This window comes from Phoca vitulina, unplaced genomic scaffold (genome assembly GCF_004348235.1).
Source record: "Phoca vitulina isolate PV1807 unplaced genomic scaffold, GSC_HSeal_1.0 scaffold12, whole genome shotgun sequence".
Classification (NCBI taxonomy): domain Eukaryota; kingdom Metazoa; phylum Chordata; class Mammalia; order Carnivora; family Phocidae; genus Phoca; species Phoca vitulina.
Window position 1 is genome coordinate 26,828,665 of NW_022589715.1, and position 21,763 is coordinate 26,850,427.

Genomic DNA, 21,763 nt, shown 5'->3' on the forward strand with positions numbered 1-21,763 from the left:
GGGTGGGCCGGAATCAAATTCTCCTGGACCTCTGCAGGTCTTATTCCTCATAGCAGTGATTACATCATTGGAAGAGATACAGATGTAAAGGAGTCTGAAAGTCTGTTCAGCCTTATTGAAACACAGGAAGCAAAAGCACGGAAATTGAACATGTGTTTCACAGTTACTCACCATGTGTCTGTGTGAGCACCTAGAGATCACTACACCCAGGTCTGCACCGAGAGGAGAGAAGGCAGTCAGTTGAGGCATTAGAAAGGGATATTTGTAGCAAAAACTTAAATGCCTGTTTGAAGCAGGAAAGAAAATTTATCTTCCAAAGAGATGACTTGAACCCTCCTCTCACCTTCCTTTATGTCCTGTTGTCTTCGCTTTCACCCTTGGGAGCCTGACTTTTGAATCGCTGGGCCACAGGGGCAGAGACAGAGGCTGCTTCCCGTTTGGAATCCACCCCAGCTGGGGAGAAGCCCGTTACTGCAATTTCAGATGCATGTCAGAGCTTCTGCATCACCTTAGCTACGAACCACTTTTTGCATTCATGTGGAATATTTATCTGTTTCTACAAGATCTTGGTTGGAAATGCAGATTATCATTAATTTCAAGTCAGTTTCTTACAGAATCTAAAGGTGTCCAGTAAATACTTTCAAGAGTAAAACTAAGCAAAAAGACAGGCGCTCCGTCTCCTGCAGAGTTGGGGTGCGGCTCACAGGGAGGGGAATGTCAAAGTGCTTGTATTGTTTAAAAAAATGTGAAGATAGATGGCTTTAAGTTTTCCACGGCTCTTGGGGATGCATTTTTGAAAGGGGCTAGTGATGGGTGGCTGAGAGGTCTCTTGTCTTACGACTTCTCTTTCAGAAGAAAATGAATGTTTTCTGGACTCTTAGCACTCATACCAACACTTCTTTACTTTTAAAATGTTTTGCAAGAATGCAAACCACTTCACTACACAAAGGAAAATGTGTTTTATGAGTTGCATTTATTTTAATGTTTATAAGCAACTAGTAACTAAAGATGCCGGTTAAGCTACTGAATGTGCACAATTAATTAAACATCTTTTTAAATTTATGATTTATTTTATTTTAGAGAGAGAGAGTGCTCGTGTGTGTATCGGGCGGGGAGGGGTAGAGGGAGACAGAAAGGGAGAGAGAATCCAGCAGACTCCCCGCTGAACGGGAGCCCAAAGGGGTGGGCGTGGGTGGGGGGGCTCAATCGCAGCCTGAGATCAAGACCTGAGCGGAAACCAAGAGTCAGATGCTTTACCAACTGAGCCACCCAGGAGCCGCTAATTGAACATCTTTTAACAGAATTTTGTTTTGAGCTCTCAAGTGACTTAGGCAGAATTTTGTTAGCTGTTGCTGTTGCCTTATAAGGACATTGTGAAATGATATTTAAAAGTAAATAAAGGAGATGTTGCACAGTTTCGAACTCCAGAAATTAAAACGGTCCCACTTTTAGCAGAGAAGGAAGAATTTATATAATTGACCATTTGAATGTTGAATAAAAAGGAGAGGCGATTATACCTAGTGCAATTATAAGGCTTCTAATTTGTTTAGGTATAAATTTGATGAAGACATGGTGGTTCAAGCCAACACAATACAATTGTAATCAGAATAAACCCATCTGTTTTGCACATGCCAACTCTATAGCTTTGTACCCAATGCTTGGTTATTGTAAGCACTTGTTTGCAATGTATTTAGAAGGCCAAAGTGTTGTATGGGTAGTTCTACACCTAAGTGAGACTCCAGAGAAACACATTTATCTGAGGGCAGAAAATTGGATATAGTGATCTCCTGCTCAAGGTCACAGTCAGCACCTGATCAATGACCTTATTTCTGTCTGTAATGGTTCCTTTGTTTATTCAAGTTAATGCAAGTTAATGCATTGGAGCGTTAATCAATGCAAGTTACTCATTGGAGCGTTACTCGGTTGAAGTGATTTCATGAGAAAGTTGGTTGGTAATATAAGCAATATGTAGGATTTAAAAATTCTTCATATGATAGAATAAATATTTTTTTCCATTTCTAATACTTGCCTTATTTTATGTTACACTTAAAATACAGCTGAAGTTAATTTTGGTGTAAGGAGTGAGGTAGGGCTTCAAGTTTTCTTTTTCTTTCCAAATTGCTAGCTGGTTATCTCAAAACTATTTAATGATTAAGGATGTAATTTAAAAATGTGCCTGTGCCCAAAAGGCTATTAAAAAGTAAATACTATTGCAATCTTGGAAAAAGTCATGGCATGATTTTCTGTTTGCAGTTGGTTTTATTCCAATTAAGATGCATTCAAGGCTTAATGGAGACTTGTGAAAAAAAAACAGACTCAGGAACTAGTAAGAGACACTCAGTTACCTACAAAAAATTTAAATGGAAGAGCTGAATCGAAGCTGCTAAGAAGAATAAAATGATTTGTGTCAGAATTGCATAGGTAATAAAAATATTTTGAGGTGTATACAGAAGGAAGGGTATTTACTTTCACACGATCTGTAACACTGCCTGGTTTCTTTTCCTTTCTTTCTTTTTACAGTTTTATTTATTTATTTTTTAAAATTTAAATTCAATTATAATTAACGTATGTATTATTTGTTTCAGGGGTACAGGTCTGTGATTCATCAGTCTTATATAATACCCAGTGCTCATTACAACACATACCCTCCCCAAGCAGCTGCAAACCTCTGGAGTCCTTGCTATGTGAGTCAAATCAGTCATGGCCACAAATCTTGTGACAGGCAGCCAGCCACAATCCTAGCTGATCCAGGACATTTTTTTCTGTGTGCTTCTCTGTCTCCACTTTTTACTTTATATTTTTATTTAGCTTGGATTACCTTTTAAATTTTAAAACTGTTACTAGAAATAAAGAGTATTTTGAATGTTGGACAGCTGAAGAAAAAAATGACAGTAATCAAGACAGTAAAGAGCTTAGGGGAAATATAATGATTTGAGAAATGCAATTTAATTTGCGTAACAACAGTCATTTTATTATCATCAAGATGTTAAGCACTTGAACAATCTACACTTTATTTTCATAACAAAGAGACGAATAACCAGTAAAAGAGATGATTTTAGGAATTTATTATTTTTTTAAAAAAGCAACTTCCAGAGTTTGTCATTGTGTGGGGTTAGCCCAGTCTCCTATAGCACGGTACAGTGATAACTGATTTTTTATAACAATGACTCACTGAAGATCCATAACTGTCTTCTGAATTATCGCAGAAAGAAGAAAGGACTAGAAGAAGAGTTTAATGTTAAGTGTATTTAAAAAATCATATTCTAATTCTTTTAAATTGGTTATCCAAGTATGATAATATAGTAGAGCTCAGATAACTAGAAAAGGCAATTGACTAGAATACCCCATTCCCATCTGGTGTGCATTAACAGGCTTTTTACTGTGTATATCTTTATATAGTTCGCAAGCTAATTCAACCCATTTTACACAGCATTAATTGTTTTTATTGAGTTGGCATTGGGCTGAAACTTGCTCACTATGTCATAATTATTACTATCCTTTCTAGTTCTTTGGTGGATTTTTCTCATCTGACAGTGTTTGGACTCTAAGTGTTTATGAGACATAGAAATCATCTCGGCCCGTTTTAGTGATACTTACAATGAGGTTACCCATGGCCAGATATCCAAGTCTATTAATTAATTTGCCGACCTGCTCTGTTCTTGATCTTGGTCAAAGAGAGAACTTTTACAGTCTCCCTGGAGTATGTGCAAAGCTCCAGGCCAGAAACTCTTTGTGAGCTGGTCTTCAATGGAGAGGACCACGGAACTCAACGTTCTTATTAATGCTGTGCAAACAGGGGTCTCGTCATTTTGGTAACTATTTGTACATTTAGAAAAGCAATACAGTCTTGGGAAAAACCAACAAGCACAGCTTGGTAGAATAACCTGCCATGAAATATCATTGGCTTTATAATAATTTACTACAACCGTTCTTTTTATTCACACTGGATAGGAAATGCTTCCATCTAACACATGGAATACGAATATATACAACAAAAAGTTGGCTTTTATTAAAAAAAAAACTTCACAAGGACAATAACATGGGGGTTGAAAAAATAATTTTGTGCAGTTTCCTGATCACAATCATATGTCTGCTGCCTTTTACAGGGAATGATACAAGTACCAGTAGATTTTATAAACCAGTCAAAGAATTTTGTCTGTACTAGCCTACTATTGCCTTATTCGTATAGTCTAGAAGTTTCACCTTCTCAACTGTAATTCTAAATGACTAGGGATGACATGATGAGTCCCTTTTAAGGACAAACCCTGCTAATCCTCTTGGAAATCAGCATATATTTGCAGTTCCCTATTCATCCGAAAGTTCACCAAGACATCGTGGAAACTGCACAGGGCTTCTCACTGATGTGCTGTTGAGATCCCGAATGGTGCCCGCCATCTTGTACAACGTCTGCATCTTGGCTTGAACTTTCTTATGGCCGCAGTGAGTCAGGCGGCAGTGGTGTGGGGTGGACTGTTCTGTACTGCCAGCAGTCAAAACAGTTGCCATGGGCTCAACGTCTCTATGCTGTGAGCCCGGGGAACCCATTCTCCTATGGAATGGTTTGCTGGAGTCCAGCAACGTCACTGCAGGCGGCTGAGACATTGCGGCCCCTGCTTCATGAGGGACTATACTAAAGAAGAAGCCTCATGTTGTAAGAACAGACAATACAGGCCAGGTTGAGGGGGTGGCAAAGGGAGGTTGCTTTCAAAAGTCCTGGAAACCATCTCTGATTTTACCTCTGTGAGAAGGCTGGGCATTTGGAAGTGGCAGGCTGGGAGAAGGGCTGGGTCTGAGGTACACTTAGAGACGTGTCAGTTTGGCATCGGCACTGCAGATTTAGTGCCTGTGGTCCCCCACTAAGGCGCTCTGCTGAGACCTACGTTCCCCTGACTGTACCTTTTATGCCCAACGATTCCCCATTCCTCCATCAATTCCCGTTTGTTTCTGCTTTCTAAAGTGGGGATGGAAAATAGGGCTCATCTCTCTCTCAAATTCTGACTGAGGAATGGTGGCTCTTTGAAGTTGTGATGTGAGGATTGTGAAGAAATTGTTGGGCTCCTTGGATAGTGCTGTGATTGATGAGCAATGTCTGCCATGGCTACAAGAATTGGTGTTGACGGATTGATGAGCAATGTCTGCCATGGCTACAGGAATTGGTGTTGACGGAACGTTTGTGTTCTAAGTAAGGTACAAGAATCAGGCTGGCTTGATGGGTTCTTGAAGGATCTTTGGAGAGCATAACTCAAAGCACTAAGGTTATATTTATTTTATATTCTGCTTTGTTCCAGAAAAAATTTAAGACTTTGAGCAGTTTGGGAGAGGAATTTTAAGACCTGTGGAAAGCTGGAGGGGAAGATAATTTTGAATAGGGTGGTGCAGGAGGCCCTCTGTTTTCATGCGGGATGATGAAGCCCAATGTTTAGAAAGTGATGATAGGGCTTACTGATGACAACAGATTCAGAAAGACTTGGAGGAATGGGGTGGATCCCAGGCCTGGTGGGAGTTTCAGGCAGAACATCTAGTATATTCCTCCTGAGTTGACAGCTTATATTTATGAGTATGTTGAAAAGCCAAGGAGAAATACATTTGCATCTACTCATACGTGGCTTTTTTTGTGGTTAATTAAAGAACGTGGAGATGGTTTCCATATTATGTTAGGACCATTGTCCCTCAACTCTACCTAGAAATCTCCAGTATACAACTTTACCAAGAAAGAAAGAAAGAAAAAAAACCAGTGAGATTGTATGGTAGGTGCTAGAGATGCCATTTTGGGAAGATCAACTCATGTTTGTCTCTGAAAAATGGGATCAGTCACTTCTTTATACTTCTTAAGTGATTTAAACTGAAGCCTAATCTGGATTTTTAACATGAATCATTAACAGGTTGCTTTCAACAGTGCCACTGTCTGTTGATTCGTGGACCATGTCGGGCCAAAGCCAGCCACCTCTAGCTGCTGGTGGCCTGTGGGTTTTAGAAACTGTCTGATGCTCTCATCAGCACTTGCCAGTCAATGCACACACCTGATTTCACTTACACAGCAACGTGGCAACATACCTTTTTCCATCTGTAAACACCTGCTCTCTTCCTCACTTGGAAACTGGGAGAATTTGAAAGGAAAATAAGGCATATGTTTTTACTCCTTTGCAAATCCCAGGTGAACATGCTTTTGGAAACCTGTCTGATGTTGAGTTTCTTGCCACAATGGGGACCCCAAGCTTTTCCCCAAGTTGTAGGCAAAGGGTTTTCACCTTCTTGGGTGAGGATTCCTTGGTTCCTAGGCCAAGGGTCCAGGGCCAAGTGATGGATATGGAGTGGAGGAGGGAAGGCAACATTTAGAAACCCAGCAATGTTATTTCTCATCCATCGACTCTGCGTTTCACCCTCAGAGAAATGATTTTCTTATTGGTCTCCACGAGACACAATCCCATTTAAGAGCATCTCAGCAGTTTCACTGTCTCTTGAGCCTTCTAGAGGTGATGGCTGGCTATAATTGCGACTGTAGGTGCCTCATCATTTGTTTTCAGGCGTTTCAAAATTTCTGTTTCTTTCTGCTGATCACAATTGTTGATGTATTGACATTACAAACCAATTTTTAAGGTGTGTGAAGGTCAGTGGGCTTTATCACCACTCATTTCCAAAGCAGAAGCCTCCCCTAACTGGAAAGGCTTATTCTAACACCACAGAGGAGCCTTCTCCCCAAAGTTTCTAAGGGCCCAGAGCATGAACTTTGGGTTCTAGACAGAAGGCCTAGGAGGAGGTCGGGAGGGGGGTGGTGCCCTGTTGGGAGGTGGAGCTTGAGGAGGAGGGGGAAGGATGGAAGGTGGGGATGGAATTGGAGGGGTGGGGGCACTGGGGGGTGGGGGAGGGCAATGAGGAGCAGGGGGCGGGGGGGTGTAAATGGGGGCAGGAGGCGGTGAGGTGGTGTGGTAGGCGTTGTTGAGGGGGTACTTGGCGGGCTGATTGTTCTTGACTCTGGTGAAGTTGATACAGCGCCCCTGTAAGAGAATCAGAGAGAAGGAAATGTGAGCTGATGTTGGCTGTTTACAGCAGGGCAGGTGGGAGCGGTGGGCAGCTTGAAAGAGATATGTAGGAAGCAGACATGATGTTTACGACAGTGCTCTCCTGGCAAACGGTAGAACTTGACAACAAATAAACTCCCCATTTCCTTTTTTCTGGGCTTACCGTGTTGTAAAATGATTTGTTAAAATTCATTTTCCTGGATGCTCTTTCTCAAAGAGGAGGGAGAGGAGGGGACTGACCTTAACTGGACGTGTGGGGTCAAGCTGTCTACAGAGGTCATCAAATTTCATCTCAACAGCCTTGCCAGCCAGGAACTGTTATCAAATGTCCGATTTCATAGATGGGGAAACTGAGGCTCAAAAACATTAAATCTCTTTCCCAAGGCCACACACCTGTAAGAGGTGGGGTTGGTGATTCAAATCCCAAATAGGCTCCAGAACCTCTGTTCTTCCTGCTACACTCTAGTGTCTTCTAAAGGGGGGGGGGGCTCCAAATTTTTTAAACAAACAGAACTTGTTTCAACTGATTTCAGTGATCCTCCTGGAGGCAGGAGCAGGTTAACACCATGAGCTTCTCCTGTACTGTAATTCGAGCTGAGTCAGTCTGTGATCTGCGTTGTCACGAATGTGGCAAACTGGGGTGATTCTCATAGGCACTCATGCGGTTGCCTCTCCCCAGCAACTTTTGCCCCCTTCAGCCACTGGCGCTGAGTAGTGACTTAAGGAGGGAGCTCCCCCTCCTGCTGTGAACAAGATACCAGTCGATACAGGCCCCCTCCATGGCCCTGCCTTCCCCGAAGCTCTGTCAGGAACAATTTCTCCTGCCCTTGCTCTGGTTGGGGCAGTCCTGCTTCTTCCAGATGCTGCTGCCCCTGCTCAGGCACGCTTAGGTTCTTAAGAAAATACAACGTGGGGACATTTTATTGCAAAGCAGACATCTACCCTGAATTCTGCTTTTCCCCCATCCTTCCTGGGGACCTGACTGGACAATGCAGAGCAGATACCTAGAGCCCCTATAGCAGTCTCTAGAAAGTCCAGAATCTGCAGCCTGCCCTATGTAGCCCTCTCTCCTTTGTGGTGTCACCTCTCAGCTCTTCAGAGTCAGTCCTGCCGGCCCTGCCCCCTCAACAGATGACATTTTCCTTCCGGTGCCTGTGCTGTCTTCACTTTTGGCATCAGACCCTCCTGCCTTGCTTGGGCAGGGTGTGGACCACCCTTGTGGGGTCCTAGCCTCCCTCCAAATTTCCCGGGCCTGCAGGGCACCTTGTTGTCCCCTCTACTGTGTGTCCTGGATGCCTGCAGAATTTCCCCCCAAAGAGGTGGGGTGGGGGGGCATGCCTTTGAGGCTGCCCTGTCCCTTTCCTCCTCTCCTGCTCATCTTAGACCAGGGCTGGAGCTGGTGTGTGGGTTTTTCCCAGCTTCACCCTCTAGGATGGACGCCCATCCTATGGCATCTGCTCTGGCTGGGATATGTCCAGAGAGGCTGGAATTTCCCTTTTCAGGCCTTTGGAGGAAGGGGCCGAGGGAGAATGAAGAGGGCAAGTCTGTGGAATTTAAGGCACAATCAGCTGTAGGAGATACAAGTGTGTGATTTGAGACGTGGCTCGGGCCGAGAGTCATAGCAGGGACACCAGGCATGTTTGTGGGAGACAGTGAGGGCTGAGTCAACCTTGCCTCACATGCACACACCCCACTCATCCGAGTCCTAAGTCAGTCCCTTCCCTCCACACATCTTTCCCTGATGACTCCAGCCTCCATGTATCCTTTGCTTCCGTCCCTGAGTTCTCTGCAGTCAATGCCACACAAAGAAGCCTGCAAACTATAGTCTGTAGTTGTTTGATTGGGGAATGCCTTGCCTCCCTGACCAGATGAGAAACTTCTGGAAGGCAGCAGCCTTGTTTTGCACTCTGCTGCTCCACTATTGGTTTAGGAATTACAAGGCCGTATTTAGATGCCAGCACCCCATTCCTCTGAGTGTGCATTTCATGAGATTAAAGCAGGGCCTAACCTTGTTAGGTTCTGACTGGGGGCCCACTAACTGCGGAAATAAGTTCCTATCTTCTCATGGCATTGCCCAGAACTCCCAGATCAATGCAAAGCTTTCACAGGTTAGGTTGACTTTGTAACCCAGTGCTGTAAGTTCCCAGTTGTCCAAGCAGCCCTCTTTTTTTTTTTTTTTTAATATTTTATTTATTTATTTGAGAGAGAGAGAGGGAGGGAGAGAGAGAAGGAGCAGGGGGAGGGGCAAGGGGAGGGGCAGAGAGAGAGGGAGAAGCAAGACTCCCCTCTGAGCAGGGAGCCTGATGTGGGGCTTGATCCCAGAACTCTGGGATCATGACCTGAGCCGAAGGCAGACACTTAACCGACTGAGCCACCCAGGCGCCCCCTAAGCAGTCTTCTTTTACAGCTGTTAGAAAAAGAGAGACACCCAGCCACCCCATCCCTCCCACCCCACCCCCCACTCCAGCAACCCTCATTTTGTTTCCTGACACTGGGGAGGGTATGTGCTATGGTGAGCGCTGTGAATTGTGCAAGACTGTTGAATCACAGATCTGTACCTCTGAAACAAATAATGCAATATATGTTAAGAAAAAAAAAAAAAGAAGAAGAAGATAGCAGGAGGGGAAGAATGAAGGGGGGGAATCGGAGGGGGAGATGAACCATGAGAGATGATGGACTCTGAAAAACAAACTGAGGGTTCTAGAGGGGAGGGGGGTGGGAGGATGGGTTAGCCTGGTGATGGGTATTAAAGAGGGCACGTTCTGCATGGAGCACTGGGTGTTATGCACAAACAATGAATCATGGAACACTACATCAAAAACTAATGATGTAATGTATGGTGATTAACATAACAATAAAAAAATTAAAAAAAAAAAAGAGATAACAGGCCTAAAATGGAGTCACCTGTACTAATGCCCATGTCAGCAAATCAAGACTCAATACCTAATGGGCGCCTGGGTGGCTCAGTCGGTTAAGCGTCTGCCTTCAGCTCAGGTCATGATCTCAGGGTCCTGGGATCGAGCCCCACATCAGGCTCCCTGCTCGGCGGGAAGCCTGCTTCTCCCTCTCCCACTCCCCAGCTTGTGTTCCCTCTCTCGCTGTGTCTCTCTCTGTCAAATAAATAAATAAATTCTTTAAAAAAAAAAAAAAAAAGACTCAATACCTAACCTAATTGCAGTTTCAAAGTTTCCCAGAAAAGTAATCTTAAACCTGTCAATCTGGAATTTCCTGGTCAGCATTAGTGAGGTAATCTGCCTGATAGGCCCCTTCCAACCCCACAGAAAGATGAGGTAACCCACTCTTTCCTGTCCCTGCCCCCTTCTGCTTATAAAAGTCTCTCATTTTGTACAGCTCCTCAGAGCTCCTTTCTATTTGCTAGATGGGATGCAGCCTGATTCATGAATTATTGAATAAAGCCAGTAAGATCTTTAAATTTTATTCAGTTGAATTTTGTTTTTTAACACAGCTTTATAAATCTAAGCCTTGGGAATAGTTTATTTATAATTCTGGATAAAACTCTTTCCTTCAAGAATGTTAAAGTCCTAATGATTACCATCTGTGATAAATTCCTTTAATGGACAACTCAGAGTTGGGATTTACTGTACTACATATTCTGCCCTTTGTTCCTAGACATGCCAAGTCAGACAAAGAGACTCAAAAGATTCATTTCCTCTGAAGATGAAGGAGAATTCTGGTCCTGAAGATGGAGCTGCTGGTGCCTGGGGTCAAGCCCCATATGGCTTCAGATTTCCCTGAGGGCTGGCCATCCCATGGCTCCCTCCCTGGGTGGAAGGGGGGGCCACAGTAGAGAGAGGAGGCATGCTAATTCAGAGCCTGTTTACTTATTTCACATACTTAATGCTAATATTTTTACCAGAGGCTATCTTGTCCAGAGACAAAGTCAGGATCTCCCAGCCTTCTACCAATACATCCATTCATAACCCAGATTAGGATCCCCAGATGTCTTTTTTTTTTTTTTTTTTAAAGATTTTATTTATTTATTTGACAGCGAGAGACACAGCGAGAGAAGGAACACAAGCAGGGGGAGTGGGAGAGGGAGAAGCAGGCTTCCTGCAGAGCAAGGAGCCCGATGCGGGGCTCGATCCCAGGACCCCGAGATCATGACCTGAGCCGAAGGCAGATGCTTAACAACTGAGCCACCCAGGCGCCCCACCCAGATGTCTTTAAGAAAGGATCCACAGAATAAAAGATGTTCTCTCACATCTATCTGTCAGCTGTGGAGGTGGGGGATGGCAGTGAGGTAGGAGAAAGACCTCCTTAGGTCAGTCCCTCCAGCTGCCGTCATGGCCTCTTGGCCAAAGCAACAGAAGGATGGGGCGGGGTGGGGAGGGAGAGAGGCAAGAAGCCCCTTTCCTGTGGTCAGTAATAGTCCAGGGGTACACTCATGGGTCTCCCGCTCCAGAGCACTAGGCTATGGTTCACTAGATACCCCAGCCCACTGGAGCTGAGCGCAGTAGCCCGGGGCTCTTAGTGAGCAGCCAAGATGGGGTGGGGGGCCAGCTCACAGTCTCCTCCATGTCCCCACTGTGTGACATGGGGTGGGGGTAATAATACTGCCTGCCACTTAGAGTCATTAGGAGGATTAACTTAATCAATGTTGATGAAGGTCTTGGAACAGTGCCTGCCACATGGAGTTTGTAAATGAAATTGAGTCAAGATGGAGAAACAGATGCTCAGACACAATAATGACCTTGTCCACGGTAGGAAGGCCAGTTGGAGGGAGTATCAGGTTTTCTGACTCCTAGTTTAGTGCCTTCTAAGTGAGCTGCAGACTAGGGCCTCCACACTCCACACCTGGCTTCCATAACAAAGCTGGTATAGAGGGGAAAAATGTAGCACTGAACATGTGACCGGAGCTGTCCCCAGAGCCCGCTGTCTTACGCACTTACTCTACCTTCCTGTGGCACGCAACTCCTGCACCGATTCTTATAGGACTTCCCACCATGCTTTGCACACACAGTTGACTGATGATGCATCTACACATATTTATCATCCTGAAGAAAGGTGCAGACTTGGCATAAACAAATCCCTGGGGTCAGTTACAGTAAGATGCAATTAGGACTCCAGGGAGGGGTGTGGCTACAAATTAAGCTCTTAAAACCTGGAACCAGAAGAGCCAACACAAACACTGTAACACTTAGACCATATAATTGGCCTGAAGATCAGTTTACACGACATCATTTTTTGCTTGTGAGGGGATAATAGAAAGGCCAGATGTTCTCAGTGTCATATATGCCAGCAAATCTGCACCAGTGTTTGCTTAAAAGGTTGCTAGGACGACCGGAGCTCTCAGTTCGTACACTGGTCTTTGTAAACCAGTTAAATTCTTTGCAGGATTGTTTTTGGGAGGTTTGATTTGGATCCAACATTTGGCTTTGACCTCAGTTTACCTCGGCTTGCTCATTTACAAAGTACGAGTGCCAATTATTTTCACACATTAGCAACAAAATACTCTGGTTAAATTCTAAGAAGAAAATGCAACAATATCTCCTGCTAAGTGGTGGCTTAGCAGGATGCTAGGTGGCTTTTTTCCTAGGCTGTAAAGCGCCATTTTGATTTGACTGAATCTAATGGTGTTGAGAGGATTATTAGAAATATCTAGGCACTTCATTTTTACTCATTATTTTCACTGTACAGAAATGAGACTGAGGACTCAGGCTTATTTAAATATGGCGCCCAAGATGACAGAGCAGTAAATGGTAGAAGTGGGATTAAAACCAGCTCTGCTTGCCTTAGGCATTTATCCTCTTTCCCTCTATTATCCTGAATATAGACTAAAAATGCAAATATTTTCTTGAATCACTTGTAGATGGTATCACACAATGTAGCTCTTGGCCACAATCCATCAACTCTTGATATAGCTGCCAAGAGATCTTTCCAGAACACAAGTTTGGTCAATTCAATGCCCAGCTCAAAATCCTTCAAAGGCTCCCCATTATCTTTAGAATAAAATCCAAATACCTCTGATGGCATATGTAGCTGTTTGTGATTAGGTCCTTGCTTACATATTTAAATTATTATTATTATTATTTTTAATTGCAGGATGTCCATCTTGGCCTACCCTAAGCCCTCTGCAAAAATTTGTTCAGTGAAAGAAGATAATATGCCATTTGGTATTCTTTTCAGTCAACATTGCTTCCCAACTGGTGGGTAAGTGTCTCTGAGGCGACCTCTGGGTCTTCTCCTTTTTTTTTTAAGATTTTATTTATTTGTGTTTACAGAGAGACAGAGAGACAGCGAGAGAAGGCACACAAGCAGGGGGAGTGGGAGAGGGAGAAGCAGGCTTCCCGCTGAGCAGAGAGCCCGACGTGGGGCTCGATCCCAGGACCCTGGGATCATGACCTGAGCCGAAGGCAGATGCTTAATGACTGAGCCACCCAGGCACCCTGGGTCTTCTCCTCTTGAGATATTTATAGGTTCAAATTTAAGTTGGTGCTCAACAAGTACTGCTTATATCCCCAAGGGTTTCTGAGGTGGAGCAAGCCTTCTTAGAAAGCTCAGACTTTTCCCTGCAAGTTTAGGTTCTCAAAGGATCAAAGGTCCATGAGCTTGCAGTTGTGAATTTAGGTCTCCTTAGTCACCTCCTCATGGTCTCTTTGGGCTATCTTCTAGGCTCTTGGGGAAGGGGTGGCAAGAATGCTATGTGCTCCCCTTGATTTCCAACTAGAAATGTTAACAAGAATACTTTGGGGGGTTACTTTTGATTGATTTGTCAGATGAAACCGTTTTTCAACAAAACTCTTTATCTAAGTTGGAGGTGACACATTTTGAACAATCATGGTGTAGTCATGAAAGATGAAATCTTGTTGACCAGGTTCTGGCTTCTTCTCAGCTTTGAACCATAGACACTAATGGTCCACAGGGAAGAGAAACAGGAGACTGGTGGTGTGGGGCTGTCTTCTGCTCTGTGGGTCAGGGTTGGGAGGCAGAGTTGTACCACCAGTTCTACGACTCACACGCTCATTGTAAAACCTTGAGTAAGTCCCTTTCTCTCTATGGGCCTAAGTGTCTTCATATATAAAATAAAGTTTTGCACTAGCTAGATGACATCCATGGGCCTTTCAGCCCTAATATTTTATAACTCCATCAAAATTTGAGTTGCTTTTGAGCCTTTTGCTCCGATACTGTAATCTGAATTCTTCAGGGACAGCCAGTTTGCAAGTCTTTTCATACTACTGAATTTGGCTAACTCTTTGTATTGCATTGGATTTATAAAATATTAATAACTTGAAAATTCAAAATTGGACTCTTCATCTTCTGCTCTTTGGTTACTGTGGTAAGAACTCAAGCTTGCCTCTGAGTCCTGAATTTGGGTTTGTGGCATGATGGGGGAGATGTGAGAAGAGCTGTGGGCTGATCGTGTGCAGAAAGACTTGCCAGTGGTGAACTCATGTGTGCTGAGTGTTATAAAACATCTGTTTGGGCATCAGGCATGCTCATTGGAGAGGGAGCTAGCCTTTGGAGATGGTTAAAAATATACCATGGCTCCTAGAGATTAAACCAAATAGTTTCCTATGAACAGAGGTCACTTAAGGGAATTGGATTTCACAGGAAGAAGACTAAAATAATCAGATAGAAAAAGTATAACATGTATGCCAAATTTCTTCTGACAAATACTTTTTCTCTCTATCTCGGTTCTTCCATTGATTGTCTTGTTTGGAGGTATTTTTCAAGTTACAAATGGATGGGGTTTCCAAAGTTTGTTTCAAGTCAGTTGTTTAGAATTAGGAGCATAGTTTCTCACTCTAGTCACTCTTGTAAATGGGGATTGGTTCTTAGGCTAGACCACAAAACCTCACTGGGGTATTGAAGGCAATTGACGTAATCCTACTGAAGTTGGTGCTCTAGTGATAAATGAGACACATGAGTAATGAATGGATGGAGGGCTGGATTAGGTGATTTAATAGTGCCTCCTATCCCATGTATGTTTCTCTCCATTCGTTATGTGTACATTCATCCTTTTGACAAATGGTTTTTGAGTGCTGCCTATGTTCTGGACACCTTATATGGTGTTGAATTCAGGGATGAGCAACCAAAACCAGCCCGTGCTCTCTTGAAAAATATAGTCCACAGGCAGAGAGAGATATCAGTCAATTAATCCCACAAACAAATGGACCGTAGCAACCATATTTGCATTCCGTGACACTGGCCTTGACCATAGTTGATTGGACTAGAGGTGGGCACCTAACCTGAGCTAGGCCAATCAGATTCTCTCTTCTCTGAATTTGGAATTACAACTGAGTTACTAACTGAGGCAGTCAGTTAGGTTGATCCTTTGAATAGAGGGGATCAAAGTGGGAACTGGGAGGTGGCTATCTTCTGCAAAGTCAGGGAGAAGCAGAGTTCTGATTCTATCTCTAAAAGATCCTTCATATCCATTCACTCCTCCCTACTCTTACTGTCACTCAATCTTCTATAACTTGGGCCACTAAGTAAACTGGCCTTCCTGTTTTCAGCTTTTCTCTTTTCCAGTTATATTTTGGTTCCCAGAGGAAATTTATACACATGCACACATAAATGAAAATGTGTGTGTACATACATAGCTACATGCATGTTTGTACACGTATACAAGATGTATATATGCATTTATATACACATAGACACACATTCAAAGTTGTCTTCCTGCTTAAACTCTTCAATGCCTCCCACCTTCTATAGGAAAATACCCAAGTTCCTCAGCATGCACAGACCACTGCTCCCTCTGTGTTTCTTTCTGCCATCCCATTTTCTCCTCTTTCTTTGAACCCTACACTTCAGCTTTGGTCCATCATTTGAAACGAAGCCCCCATACTCTGGCTCTTTGTTTGACAGCATTCATTCATAGGCCCAGTTCCATGACAGGGACAAAATGGCATAGAGATATACCTGTCTTGCTTCTTTCCCCTTCCCCAGAACTGGAGCTGGGGGCAACAGAAAGGATGTGGTGCCAGAGTCCTTCTTTACTGCCTTCCCTCCACCTCAGACTTGCCAGGCCTATAAATCCCATACAGCAGCCTGCCTTTTATGTGCTGTTCATGTGAAAGTATCCAAGGTCAACTCTTTCAGTTGTTTGATTCATTTTGCTGACACACATGCTGGCACTCTTTCCATAATAACTTCTTTGGAGGCCAAAACTGAGGGTATGATGAAAGCAGAAAGGAAATATTTGGTAACAAGAGGAAACTAGAAAAATGAAGGGGCAGAAATAAAAATGGCTCATCCTTTGTGGGACAGGTGCAGGCATAGGACTTCTGAAGGATTACTACTGAGATTAGACTTATTTAAGAATAAAATTCAGGGCATCTGGGTGGCTCAGTTGGTTAAGCATCTGCCGTTGGCTCAGGTCATGATCCTGGGGTCTTGGGATCAAGCCCCACGTTGGGCTCCCTGCTTAGCGGGGAGTCTGCTTGTCTCTCTCCCTCTGCCCCCCCCCCCCCCACTTGTGCTCTCTCTGTCTCAATGAATAAATAAAAAATCTTTTTAAAAAATTAAAATTCCCTTTTTTTCATCCAATTACAAAGTTCTACATTTTCTTTGTGGAAAATTTGGAAAATGTACAAAAGAAGGAAGAAGAAGAGAAGAAGAGAAGGATTGTAAGGTCTAACCCTCAGAGTATTACCATGTAGTGCTTATTCTTTCAGAGTCCCCCCCCCCCCACACAGAGTGGTGCATGAATTTACAAAAATGGGAGTCATTCTGTACAAAAGTTTTTAAATGATATGCTGTGACCATTTCTCCCCTGCCATTTTCAGTATGATTTGCTATGATTGCATAATCTTCTATCACATGAAAGCACCGAATGCCATTATTAAATTCTTTATTGGGCATTAAGAGTACATCTAACTTCTAATTTTCCCTAACACGTCTTCAATAAACTTTTGAGAAGTTCTAGAATCAACGGTTGATCTTTGACTAGGGATCTTTGTATCCAATTTCATATGTGAGACTGGCCACTTTTCTTTTGTTGTGTGCTATTTTTGTCATCAAGATTATGTTAACTTTACAAAAGAAATGGGGAAGATTTTCATTTCTTAATATATTCTATATTTTTGAAATAGCGTAAGAGTTATTTGTTCATTAAAAGCATGAGAAAATTCTCTCTAAATCTTTCCAGACATGCTGTTTTTCTAGAATGCAGTTCTTTGATGACTTTAAAAGTTTTTGCCACAGGTGTTGACCTATTCAGGTTTTGTACTCTGTGTGAGTTCATTTCCATGATTTATCCTTCCTTAGAAAACCATTCATTTTATCAAGATTTTTTTTAAGCATTTGTTTAGGTCTGTGGTTTGCACAAAGGAAATTCTCACAGTTAATTCTATTTGTGGTGATATCTCTTTTGTAATCATTAACATTATACATATTTGTATGTTCTGACTTTTTTTTTACTTTCAAAGATTTGCCAATTATATTAGCATTTCCAAAAAAGTTTTAAGACTTATTTCTCAGTTCTACTGATTTTGCTTTATTTTCATGAATTTGTTCTTATATTTGTAGATTTCTTGTTTCTGCTTTCTGTAGATTTGTTTCATATTCTTTTCTAAGTTTTAACTGAATACTTAGCTCATTTATTTTCATTTTTCTTGTTTAATAATGAAAAAATTTAAGGCTATGATTTTTCCAAATCCCTTAAGTTTTTATTGTGGTGTTCCAATTTTCATTATTTTCTAAAATCCCATAATTGTAGTTTTGATTTCCTCTTAGACTCAACAGTAATTTATGAGTGTTTTAAAACTTCTAGGTGCTTTAAAAAAATGTTTAATCTCTTATTAACTTCCAGCCTTTTTCTTTCTTTCTTTTTCTTTTTTTTTGTGGTCTGTAAAAACTATACTTTCTCTCTTTTTCAGATTTTCTTTGTTGCCTAAGTTATAGTCAATTTTTAGTTTTAAAAATAATGTGAATTCTCAATTTGATGGCTGCACTGTTAAATATTCACTAGCCATTTTTTATTAGATTAAAGCCTCTATGTTGTTCATTTGTTTGTTTAACCTGCTTGCTCTACTGAAGTCTAAGGGTGGTGTGAGTTTATTAACTATTCCCTCTCGATATTTTAAACAATTATATTCACTCAAATTTTACTTTGCTGCTTAGTCATTGGGCTACTCAAGAGCAGTAGGGAGTGGGTCTCCCTCAGAGCAGTCGAGGCAGAGAATTTCTTTGTTCTAAAAATTCTCTCTTCCTGTTTGGTGGTAGCTTGTCTGGAAAGATGTCTGCCATTAATTCCTTCTCTCCCATGCTCGGGGGCCATGCCCCCGGGGAGGAGGAGTCTATTTTTCCACTCCCTCCATGCTGGGTTGGCTTGTAACAATTTTGAATAATGGAATCTGATAGAAGTGATGTTGTGCTAGCTTTGAGCCTGACATTAAGATGCCTGGAATTTTCTGCTTCCTGGTTTTGGGGCCCTGAGCCTCCATGGAAGAAGTCCAGGCTACTCCATTGTCCTCTGCCCTACTCTCCTCTACTCCAAGTGGAGGATCTCGGAGGACAGACAAGTGAGGGAAGCAACCTTCTTGAACGTCTAGCCCAATCAACCTTCTGATGACTCTAGCCCTAGCCACTCACTGATGGCAACTTCATCAGAGATGTAAAGTGAGAATTATACAGCTGATCCTGGTCAACCCACAGAACTGTAAGAGAAAACAGCAAATTGTTGTTCGAAGCCACTGTGTTTTGGAGTGGTTTGTTACAGAGCAATACTGAAATGAGCAGCAACTCATCTCTTTGTCCAGGAGGGTCATTCCTGGTTTGTGGAGCTGAAAATGGTGGTTGTTGTAGGTTTCCTGTTTTTTGGACTCTTAACTTGGTACCCTTCCCAGCGTTGCTGGTAAAGATCCAGATCTGTGCTCTATTTATTGCCTGCTTGCCTGGAACTTCGCATCGCTAGAATCCAAGGGCCCCCTGGAGAAAGATGAGATCGCTGGATGAGACAAAGATATAACCCCAAAGGCAACCATCACACATTTCCCCTACTGTTTCTTGATATCACCCTGCACTATTAATTATGAAATGTAGGCTGTTATGATGATGAGCAAAGGCCGGACTGGGAGAGGACTGGGAAAGATGTTGCAATAATGAGAAGACGTTGCCTATTTACACACTTGCAAGCCTCCTTGTGTGAGCTGGGCCTGAGACACCCTATCACCTCCTCCCAGGCTGCCAGGGGGTAGCTCCTGGCCGAAAAGTCTGCCCCGATTCTGCAGTCAAGTGAAACACGTGTGTTCAAGTTGCCATTCTGACATGACAGTCTTTTAAAGTTTGACAAACCATTGCAGGCAACAAAGACAGAAACCCACACGGTGCCATAAGGAATTGTTTTACAAACGAAACTTCACCTTCTGATGCTTAAATACCCTCTTTCAAGTCTCATCATTATATATAAAATCATGGCATGGTCGTCCGCATCCGTCTAGTTCTGACAAATTAAAAAAAAAAAAAAAGAAGACAAAATAGAATTGGAGAAAGGAGATCCAGGAAGAGTGATCAGGTGGCCAAAGGGCTGTTAGTGGGGACTTCTCTAAAAATTCAGACTGAATTTCAGGATAATAAGACGAAGACGTATGCAGAGATACCACAGAGAGTACACTTAAGAGGGGGAATTAGTTGAAAATATTTGTTGGCTCAAGAGGAAGTAAGTCTGAAAGGTCTGACCCAGTGTAGCATACTCTACTGTTTCTTAATTTCACTTTTTAAAAAAACCAGGCATGAGTATTGACCATCCCCTCTTCCTTGGTGGCACCGAGTCCACTGTGTGCATCGTGGGTCCTGCTAAGCTGTGTGGCAGTGACTTCTCCAAAGAGCCTGGTTTTAATTGACATTTTGGATGAATCTCAGCAATAATGTTGCTTTAACTTACTTTTCTAAGATTTAAGAGAAAATACTGTGGCATGGTCCTGCTGAGTGAGTGGAAGTCTGACCCAGGATGAACTAATTTTATTCAGAAGCTTCTCTCCCAGTTTACAATCTTGAGAACATTTTCACAGCCCTGTCCGTGTCCCCAGTTAAACGGTTCTCCCTCCTTAGAACGGTCATTAAGATAATCATTATTTTATTTATGTTGAGGTATTTGCCTTAAAAAATTGGTGCCGGAAGATAAGCTGACAGAGATGGCTTGGCCAGCAGCATTATTTAGCTTGGCTGTCAAAATGTAATATTATGAAATTACTTATTCCTCTGTTGCATAGCTCCAACCTCATCCTGCTCCATTTATGGAAGCTCATGCATGAAGTTTTGTTTTCTTCTTCGGTACAATGTGAGGAATCCCACATTTAGAATGAGTTCTTTTCCTCTGCCTGTAGCTGCCAAAGTGCTTTCCCCAGACTGGAGGGAACAGTAACTTCAAAAGAGAACAATTTTACTTTTACGATGACAATATTGTGTTGGCGAGTGGCATCCTCAATGGGTATGGGTTCCCTAGGTTCTCAGCACCTCACACATGTGCCATTTTCCTGTCCAAGACCCTGTCCCAATGGCTAGGCTCCCTATCTGAGGGACTGGTGCTTGTGTTGAAGCGAAAAGTTTCATGCTAATCACCTCTACCTTTCACTGAGTGCTTCTACTGTGCTAGGCTGGGTACTAGGTCTTTTACAGATATCGTCTCATTTTGCACTCTTCATAGCATGAGTGGTTAGTATTATTACCCTGATTCAAAAATGTAGAAACAGGCTTGGAACAGAAAGGAATTTGCCCAGGGTCTTTCTGCCAGTAAATGACGGAGTAGAGATTTGAATCCAGATCTGTTTGACTCTCAACTCTTTCTTTTTTCTTTCTTTCTTTCTTTCTTTCTTTCTTTCTTTCTTTCTTTCTTTCTTTCTTTCTTTCTTCTTTCTTTTTCTTTCTTTCCTTCTTTCAAGATTATTTATTTATTTACTTATTTGAGAGAGAGAGAGAGAGAGTGTGCAAGAGAGAGCACGAGAGGCGGTGGGGAGGAAGAGAGGGAGAGGGAGCCCGACTTGGGGCTTGATCCTAGGATACTGGGATGATGACCTGAGTCGAAGGCAGACCCTTAACCGACCGAGCCACCCAGGCACCCCTCTCAACTCTTTCTTTTGAGCAACATGTGCTTTTAGACTGGAACGAATCTAGGACAAAATGCATCGAGGGGTATAGCTACTTTGTAGAGTTGGCCACCAGTAATATTGTACATTTGAGAATTTGCTTTGGGTCCCAGTACATCCCTGCTGCCACCATTCTCTTCTAGCTTTCCACGACTCTACTTATTCCTTCCTTGGAATTTCAGTGCCCTTCAGCTGCGCTTCCTGGAGAAGGGCCCCACCTCCCTAGTCTTCCTTCTAGTCAAAACTTGCTTGTCCCTTGTGCCTCCCCTTTCAAACCTTCTCGGTGCTTTCTATGTGACCTATCTCTAATCTGATCCATGTGCTGGGTCCACCATGAAGGTTTATTCCTTAATAGGAACTTCCTTTCCATGGACACAAATATAAACTATAACAGAGATGGCTAATTATCTTCCATATCCATTTTCACGTTCTTCCTTCAGAAGGAGAACCCCTGAATTTCACTGGGCACGGGACCATCTAGCATTGACTATATTTTCCAGCCTCCCTTGCATAAATCGGTTCAAGAGGTAGTGAATGCTGCTGAAAGGCCTGACCTACTGTGGCGTGTGAATTTGCAGATGGGGGTGGCTTCCTTTGCGTTGAGGTGTGGCTATGTAACCTATACTCTGACCAGAAGTGATGCATACAAATTCTAGGCCGTGCCTTAAGAGGAAGGGGATTACCCTCCCCTTT

At 42.8% G+C, this 21,763-nt stretch overlaps 1 protein-coding gene across 1 annotated transcript in view; it reads right to left on the bottom strand.

Moving 5' to 3' along the window:
* Positions 1 to 3,053: 3,053 nt before the first annotated feature.
* Positions 3,054 to 21,763, bottom strand: part of ANTXR1 (ANTXR cell adhesion molecule 1) — a 217,337-nt gene continuing 198,627 nt past the window's right edge. The window contains exon 18 of the mRNA XM_032410814.1: positions 3,054 to 6,995. Within this exon, the coding sequence (XP_032266705.1) occupies positions 6,735 to 6,995 (261 nt within the window). The 3' untranslated portion in view covers positions 3,054 to 6,734. The remainder of the gene's footprint in view (positions 6,996 to 21,763) is intronic.